Source organism: Quercus suber, unplaced genomic scaffold (assembly GCF_002906115.3).
Source record: "Quercus suber isolate HL8 unplaced genomic scaffold, Cork oak 2.0 scaffold_231, whole genome shotgun sequence".
NCBI lineage: Eukaryota > Viridiplantae > Streptophyta > Magnoliopsida > Fagales > Fagaceae > Quercus > Quercus suber.
The window spans coordinates 158632-168668 of NW_027069688.1; the positions used below are offsets into that span (position 1 = coordinate 158632).

The following is a 10037-nucleotide window of genomic DNA, read 5'->3' on the forward strand; positions in this document are numbered from 1 at the left end:
ATTATATTATTATAAAGTTATTTATTTATGTTTTTATTTATTAATACTGATTAATATTTATATATTAATTTTGCAGAGAGAGAGAGAGACAGAGAGAGAACACCATCACAATATATCAGTCATTGCGTTGGCTAGCACAACACGAAGAATAAGCAAAACAAGGGAGAGGCTACATTTATAAATGGCCATGGTTTCGGACTTGAGTGTCCTAGAAAGCTGTGCCTTGTGATAAGCAGTATATAAAAATACTATAAGAGCATCCACACTAGATGTGCTAAATGTGCCAAATGCCAAATATTTGGCACATTTAGCACACCAAACACCAAAAAACCTCATTTATCAGATGTTCTAAATCTTATAATTTTTGCAACACTGAACAGTAACGTTACAAATATGCCACAGTACGGACGAAATGTTGCATATGCGTTTATTATTTTTTATTCGACTTTTCTCTCTCCTCACGATTTGTCTCTCTCTCCCAACCGATGCTCTTTCCTCTTTAGATCAGATTCCCAGCACCTCTCTCTCAACCTCAAACGTCTTTCTCTCTCTTTGCACCTCAAATCAAACTCCAATTCCCAGTTCAAAACAAAACCCAGAAAGAACAAAGGAATCGGTGATGGAGGCGAGGTAGAGCTTGGTGCCGGGGACGGCGAAGCCATGAAGATCAGCGTGCGAGCAGTAAGCGGCGAAGCCATGAAGATCAGCGTGTGAGCAGTAAGTGAGGTTCGTGAGGGCGAGGTCCGTCGCCGGAGTGTTCTTCACGATTAGTTTGACTGTGCAAATTCTGATGTGGGTTTGATTTGATTTTGAAGAATTTTTGCTTCTGGATGATTTTTTATGCAAATTCTGATGTGGGTTTTGCTTATTTTTCAAGAATTTTCATTTTTTGCTTGGTTGCTTGATAATTTTGATGCAATTTCTAATATGGGTCAATGATTTTATTTTAGGCTGTTCGCAATTTTGATGCAATTTTTTTGATGTTGGTTTACTTTGATTCTCAAGGGTTTTGATTGGGTTGTGCTGTGCATATGCAAATTCTGATGTGAGTCTTAGCTCTAAAGGATTTTGTCTATGTTGAGCTTAATTTTTGGTGCAATCTTGTTATTTTTCAGTTCTTGGATTTGCTTATGCTTTTCATTCAAATCCCCAGATGAGGGGTATGAAGCTTTTTTTCTTTATTTGGTATTGGTGGCTGGTGGTGGTTATCAGAGTTGTTGTGGCTGTGGATATTGGTGGCTGGTGGTTGGGTCGTTGATGTTGTTGCTGTTGATGATGATAATGGGGTAGAGATAATATATTATTTTAATGTGTAGTAAATATTATTTTAATGTATAGTATTGAAATATAGAACATTTGATAAATGGTATGTTGTAAAATAATGTGGTAAAATAATAAAGTAGGCTTTTGGTGTGGTAAAATGACATAATTTTTGCCACGGCTGCTACGGATGCTCTAAGAGCACATTAATAGAACAAGGAAGACAAGAGCTTGTACTTTTTCTTAGCTATAATTGTCTTTAGAATCTCTGCTTTTTTGTCAGTTGCCTTGTATGTCAGGTGCTCTAGGTTCCATCTCTTTTTCTTGGGAAATTCTAGCATTTTGCCCTTTTTAAAAAAAAAAAAAATTAAATCGTTATATAAAAACAAAACTTTGATATTAGATCTATGTCCCTGTTTTAAAATTTTGATTTTCCCAAAATTGAGTTTCAATGTAAAACTCGATTGATTTAAAATCGAGTTTTGCCAAAGGAAACTTCAAAAAAAAAAAAAAAGATTTGTGAAACTCGAGTTTCATTCAAAGAACTCGAGTTCCAATTATTATTATTATTTTTTTAAATTTGATCGCCCCATACTCGATTTTGAGAAAATTGAGTTTCAAAATAGAGATATGGACCTAAATAGTTTTAAAATAGGGACATATTGCTAAATTTTAAAAAAAATAAGGGTAAAATGCTAGAATCCCTCTTTTTCTTGCGCCATTAACATGTGAAGTGAGATTCTCTTACGGCAATGGTTTAAAAGATATTTTTTGGTAATGCATTGCGTTTACAGTATATCATTGCAAAGATAGACATTTTAGCGCGAAAATTCTTTCTTTGAAAATATTAATGGTCGCTATTACAATTACTTTGCCTTTCAAAATTTTTGTTCTTAAATTTTAATATCTCTCGCAAATTGGTCCTTCGATAGTTCGATTCATTGTTCTGTAACATTGATGATAAAGTCTAAAATTGTAATGATAAAGTTAAGAGTCTTCCAGCTCAATTGAATGACACTTTTTAATATTTTCAAGATATCCAATATTTTCTTTGTCAAAAAAAAAAAAAGATATCCAATATTTAAATAATTTTTTCCTGTTATAATTATTGTAATAAAAAAAAAACTATAGCCATGAAAAATCAACTTTGAAATGAAAATGACAATTCACCCAAACGTAGAGGATGTAATTTATATTTTAGCCAAAAAAAAAAAAAATGATTAGCATGAATTATATAAAAAAATGTTGATAAATAAAAACTTGTACATGTGCTCATAAATAATATCATCTTCTTCAAAATTTTGGAAAAATAAATTAATGTGATATATATATATATATATATATTTATATAAAAGGAAGCACACATATGCATGTCAATATGAATAGGAAACAATCTTAAAATAGAAAGAAAGGAATAACTTTAATCGAATATCCTTTAGCTCTTATTTCTTGATTTGTCTTTAATTTCCTAATTATTAGTAAAAGATTCCTGCTTTACTAGATGATTAAAGAGGCATGAAAGTAAAACACAAAAAAACAGATTTAAAAAAAAAAAAAGTATAACTACATGTACAAACTATTTAACTACATTTTTACAAAATATTGATGTGGTTAACCTCTTATTGATTTTCATTTAGGCCCATAATTAATATTACTTTTTCATTTACTAATAATCACTCACCACGTCAGCAGTTTGTAAAATTTTCTGAAAAATAGTTTGTATTTCTAGTATTATTCAAAAATAAAATCATACTCTTATTAAAGAGGTCCATCCCCTTAGCCATCCCTTTTCAATTCACAAGTAATGCTACAAGCACAAATTATTTTATAACATTTTTACAAAATATTAATGTGGCCAACTATTATTAGTTTTCATTTAGGCCCACCATCAATATCACTTTTTTATTTACTAATAATCATTCACCAAATCAACATAAACTATTTTATAATATTTTTAAAAAATGTTAATGTAGTCAATCTCTTATTGGTTTTCATCTAGGTTCACCATTAATATTATTTTTTCATTTACTAATAATCATTCACCACATCAGGACAAACTATTTTATAACTTTTTTACAAAATGTTGATGTGGTCAACCTCTTATTGGTTTTCATCTAGGTCCATCATTAATATCACTTTTTCATTTACCAATAATCATTCACTACATTAGCAGTTTGTAAATTTTTTTGTAAAATAGTTTTTATCTCTAGCATTATTCTTCAATTCACTACAAGCAATTTTCAAAATTGATCATTTAAATAATTCACTAAAGTATGCTTTTGTACCCTTTAAGTTTGGGATTATTTCATTTTGGCCTTTTACCTATTAATTAATTAATTAATTATTTTATTTTGGCTCAAACAGTCGTTGCCTTGTTTGTAACATAATATGTGGTCTCCATTATAAACTTGGAGCCGTGTCTAAGTAGCTTTTACAAAGACACTTGCCAAACATTACAAAAGGCTACAACATACATTAAAAAGTAACTTTCAAGTTTTAACAATGATATGAAAACCTTAATAACTCCATCATTTGCTTTAATAAATATCTTTGGTGATAACAAATTGCTATTTGTCACCTAAGAAGAAGTTAGGGTGAAGATATTCACCTTAACTAATATATGTGCGAAAAGAAGTCAAATATGCCTCTGATCTCGACCATGATCACAGTTCAATGAAAAGCCACCATGAAAAGGACCTTCCGTTTATTTATATATGCTACTAATTTAAAGAATGACTAGGTGTGTTGGACTTTCTAAAATAAAGTGTGATCTAAAAGAATGCTTAAAATCTAACAAATATATTTTCATGAAAAAAATCAATTAAATTGTACTAAATAAACATGGTCATGTTTAATTCAGGGCCTTTACCACTCTAGTTATTACTCCATTAAACTAACTAACAAAGAACAGTCATGGAACTCCATATCTTATTCATGACAAGTTTGTTATGCAGATCTTACATATTCAGCAAGAATGAACTTGCCATAAGAAATATGCACAATTACAATCACGATATGCTACAACAAGAAAAACAATCTCACCTAAGTTCACAACTTTACACAACAAACACACAAAAAGAAGCTAAATGATCTGTGTATCAATAACAAGCACCTGGAGCATGCATTTCAGCTCATTGAAACAACAAGAAATCCAATGAACAAAGCCACCAAGTAATTACGCATACTGAAATTTGCAATCAAAGAAGCTGCATGGGAAAAGTTTCCGGCTGATGTGTTAGTGCTCAAAACAACCACCATCCAATTATCCTTAGAGCCAATCCCAATCCCAGTGTAGTTCGAATCCTTCAGATATTTTGCATATTGAGATGTTGTAGTAATTGTATAATTATCAGTCATCAACGATAGGTTAATTTCGGGCTCACAAACAGGTAATATGACCCCTTGAACTGAGTGATTCTCTTTTATGTCACAGTCATCCAGGAGCTTATCAAAATCGGTGATATTCGGCTTGGTGCCTGGAGTAGAGCTGTAGTGAAAGGCGTTTTTACAAGTTACGTTCTTTAATTGGTCTGCAATCTTATTAGCCAGGCAAGCTGCATTGCTGTTCTCAGTGAAGTTGGCGAGATGTAGTGGCATCCTGTTACCATTAATCTCATCGAAGAGATTTTTTTTAGCTGTGGGTGTAAAAATTGAATTGGTAGTAGTAAATTAGTAATAAAGTGAAGATAGAAAATTATACTCCTACTTTTATAGGATACGTTATAGTCATCTAAATAGAAAATGTTATCTTTCAAATTGAAAGTCCCTACATGAACTATATCCCATATCACAACATTTTTTTCAAGGTAGAACAATCTGGTCTTTTCACTGTATTTGAAACTCGAAGTAATAGATTCAGTATTTTAAACTAAAAAACAAAATATTTAGGGCACTTGAAAGTAACGGAGACTATGAATAATAGTAATAATAATAAACCACTATGTATGTCATATATTCTTGCCCCACCAACGTTTTTCTCTTCAATCACCTAATTCTTTCATAATTTTAAACTTTAGGATTTTGCTATAAACCCAATTAAAAAAAAAAAAAAAAAAAGAAGAATAAAGAAAACAAGCATTGGATTCTACAAATATTTCTTAAAACAAGATAGTGAAGCAATCATGCAACTTTTCATGTATATCTTCAACGACGGCAAAGTAAATTAAACTATATATGAAAAATATACTATATATATTATATTATATGCATAATAGTATATTACTATACAATTATTTATTTATTTATATATTTATTAATTAATATTTATATATTAATAGAGAGAGAGAGTACCATCACAATCACTCATTGCGTTGCCTTGCAGTTGCACAACATGAAGAACAAGCAAAACAAGGCTAAGTTTAAGGATGGCCATGGTTTCAGACTTGAGTGTCCTATAGAGCTGTGCCTAGATGAGCAGTATATAAAAAATAAAAATACTATAACAAGATCACGTTAACAGGACAGAGAAGACAAGAACTTGTAACTTTTCTTAGCTATAATTGTCCTTAGAATCTCTGCTTTTTTTGTCAGTTTGCCGTGCATGTCAAGGTGCTCTAGGTTCCCTCTCTTTTTCTTGTACCAGTAACAAGTGAAGTTGGATTCTCTTACGGCGATAGTTTAAAAGATATTTTTGATAATGCATTGCAGCGCTTACAGTATATCATTGCAAAGATAGACATTTTAATGCGAAAATTCTCGCTTTGAAAATATTAATGGTTGCTGTTACAATAATACAATTACTTTGCCTTTTCAAAATTTTTGCTCTTAAATTTTAATATCTCTGGCAAATTGGTTATTCGATTTGTTGCTGTCTATAAAATTGCTGATAAAGTTTAGAATTTTAGTGACAAAAAAGTTAAGAGTGTTGCAGATTAATTATTTGACACTTTTTAGTGTTTTTAAGACATTCAATATTTAACCACCAAATATTATTAGTGCGATGGTCACTCTACAAGTATAAGTGCTTGTGAAGTATGAGAAGCAAGGACTGGGGTTCAAGTTTTCAGGAGGGAGCTTCACACACATATACACTTAGATTATGTTAGAATAGAAATTTTATTTTGCATAAAAAAATAAATAAAAAAACATTCAAGATTTAAATATTTGTTTCCGCGTTGTAACTATTAAATTAAAAAAATAAAAAAATAAAAAACTATAACAAGATGAAAACTAGACTTTGAGATGAAAATGACAATTCACCCAAATGTAGAGGATGTAATTTATATTTTAGTAGGAAAAAAAAAGATTGGCATGAATTTTATAAAAATATGTTGATAAATAAAAACATGTGTGCTCATACTTAATATCATCTTCAAAAAAAAATTTAAAAAAATTTATATATATATTAAAGGAAGCACACGTATACGTATGCATGTCAATGAATAGGAAACGATCTTAAAATAGAAAGAAAGGAATAACTTTAATCGAAGATCCTTTGGCTGTTATTTCTTGATTTGTCTTTAATTTCCTAATTATTATAATAATTAGTTGATTATGTGCATGTCGATGAATGGCAATGAATAGGAAACGATCTTAAATTTTAATTTCCTATTATTATATATATATTTAAAAAAAAATTGTTTTTTTTTTTTGGTAGTATTAGTAAAAGATTCCTGCTTTACTAAAAGATTAAAGAGACATAAAAGTGAAACACAAAAAAAGCAGATTAAAAAAAAAAAAAATCATATTAAAGAGGCCTTCATGTAGCCATCCCTTATCAATTCACTACCAGCAATTTTCAAAATTGATCATTTAAATAATTCACTAAAGTATGCTTTTGTATCCTTTAAGTTTGGGATTATTTCATTTTGGACTTTTACCTATTAATTAATTAATTAAGTAATTATTTTATTTTGGCTCAAACAGTCGTTGCTTTGTTTGTAACATAATGGTGTAGTTTGGCCTCAACGTCTGCGTCTGGAGGCTGCGTTTTCCTCCTTTTTCTTTTTTCTTTCTTCTTTTTTTTTTTTTTTTTGGAAAGTGACATGATTTTACTGTACAGAGACAAAAAATACTGTTCATGCACTGTTTGGCACTGTTCACGCACTAAAAAATATTAAAAATAGGTCACACGGTACTATTTACACATTTAAAAATTATTTTACTACAGTATTTTCAGTTTTCAGTTTCAGTAACAATAAGTTCAATCCAAACGGACCCAATATGTGGTCTCCATTCTAACTTGGAGCCATGTCTAAGTAGCTTTTACAAAGACACTTACCACACATTACAAAAAGCTACAACGTAAGGTTTCAAGTTTTATTACTTATACACTAGTCGTTAACTTGTGCGATGCATGGGAAAATTCAAAAAAATGTTCAAGAAATTCTTTTTTTATTTAATTCACCTTCCTCTAGATTGATGAAAGCTATAAGATTAATTCCTAATATTCATGTACTTAAACAGCAAGTTTAAATGGTCAAATGTTGCAAGTTTGATGAATCCATAATCATAACCTTTAAAAATACTCCATTCCAAACTTACAAAAGTAATTTATGAATCTTTACTCCTCCTTCAGCAAGCACAATTATTTTCCAATTAAATCTCCTTTCAAATAGTGTTTCTCATTATTGGTACATTTTGTAATTGGAAAAGAGATATGCAAGTCTAATGTTTAGTTCATATTACAAAGTTACATGCTACTTATAATTTGTTTCTAAATAATTGATGATTGATTTATTTAATGAGGCATGTTATATAAACTAATTCATTAAAAAAAATGTCAAATGTTTCTTGAAAATTTTATTGGTTGAAAACACAATCAATGCTATCTAACAAATTTCCACTTTGAATTCATTAAATTTTATTAAAATGCAAAACTCCATTTAAGACTAACAGGTATTTGCTAAATTATCTAGCCATGAAACTATATAAGTTGATGGTGTATATATTGTGTGTGGGAATATGGATATGCATACACAAAAACACACAAAATTAATATACAAATTCTGTATTCCTACTTCTCTATAAAATCTAAAAGGGAATAAAACCAACATCAAAGTTGAATAAAAATTGTATTTGAAAACATATTGTAAAAGACGTTTCTTATTAACTTATATCCCAAAATTTTAAGGAACATCTCAAGTAGTTTAGTAGCTAAACATAGCTTTTAGTAACTATAGCATTCAGCAAGAACTTTCAATATCTAGCCTAATTTTTACAATTTTTTTTAATAAGTAGCCTAATTTACATACATGACAGCTTAGCAACTAAGAGAAGACATCCACTAAAACTTCTATGGCATCATCAAACCCCAAACTTGTCAACATGCGATAATAGCCTTTGAGACATTTGTGACACTTGCTCTCAACCAATATGTTTCCTATTTCCTTTAGATTCAATTTTTCCACCATGTTCTATAATAAGTTACATACAATCATCATAGAACTCCTAATCATAACTTGAGGCAAGTTTTCCAAAACTCCATAGAACTCCACTTTATGGTTATCTTCCACGCTATCTATGTGTGGGAGTGCACCATCAGGTACATAAATCAATGGAAACATTCGTCTCTAGTCTAGAAAACAAAGTGTAAATAATTATCAGTTGAATCATATCCATGTAAAACAAATTTTGGATGCATGTTTGATTCAATAATTAACTCAAGAAAAAAAAATTTAATAGGAGTTTCTTTGAATATATTATGTTGAAGGTATGACAATAAATAGAATCTATATAAGATTTCAGAGAAACTATTACGTATTTACAACTTAATATAATGGAAAAACAGAAACCTTGAGATAGATGACATGTAGCTCATCATCTTTTTCTAATTCCCCTCACATCACCATTCACATCCAGCAAATCAATACGAATTGCAAAACACAAACATAGAAACTCATTAAATTTTCCCCACAAGTAAAACAATAGTACAAATACAAAATATGTTTGTCACTGAATCCTTAACATTGAAACAGTAAGCAACAGAAATTAATAAATCAAACAGAGCTTTGAAAAAGAGCATCAAGAACTCTCATTTCTACCTTCATGTTTGTGTATTGAATTGATATTAGTTGCATTGAAAACTATACATAAAATAAAAATCCATAAACAATTTCATCAAGAATAAGAAAATTTTGTTATTTCAATTTCAACTAACAAATCAAATGGCAAAGCTATATCAAGGGAAGGAAAAGAATTGAAACAAAAACTTGCTAATAGACGACTTGGATGTTCATGGCCTTCATGTTGGACTTAAGTTNTATCAGTCGCTTTTATCAATATTATATACCTTGAAAATTGACCAAATCAACTACATCACTTTTATTAGATATAATTTCAAATTTCAACTAATAACGCACTTGACTTTATTTCATGTTTGGTCATTGTGAAATTCTTAAATTTGTGCGTGGAATTCACTCTCTCTCCTCTCCACAATAAATCTTCATTTTTTTGGTAGAAGACAATAAATCTTAATTTGATACAAACAATGGGACTTCTCAATAATATCTCAAATTTAACTCATAAGCCGACATGCAAGTGACATATAATTATTACTAGTAATTGCTTACCCAACCTATTATTATTATTATTATTATTTATAATTCACTTGAACTTAAAAAATATTTCTTTAGTTGTAATTAAGTTGTTTGTGTTTGGAGAAAACTAAATTTTGCAATCCATACTACTGCTAAGCGTATTGTTAGGCTTAAAAGTCATTTTTGTTCTAATAAGCACGAAGACCCTAAAGCTATCTTGAATACTTGCACCCATTATTTTAGGTTTGCAGGTTATTAAAAAAAAATTGTTTACCTAATTACTTTTTCTTTTTCTTTCCC

General features: G+C 29.7%; 1 protein-coding gene across 1 annotated transcript; it reads right to left on the bottom strand.

Moving 5' to 3' along the window:
- Positions 1–4386: 4386 nt before the first annotated feature.
- Positions 4387–4857, bottom strand: LOC112020752 (uncharacterized GPI-anchored protein At5g19250). Its single transcript, XM_024053309.2, has one exon. It carries the CDS (start codon positions 4855–4857, stop codon positions 4387–4389), a length of 471 nt encoding a protein of 156 aa, XP_023909077.2.
- Positions 4858–10037: the final 5180 nt, after the last annotated feature.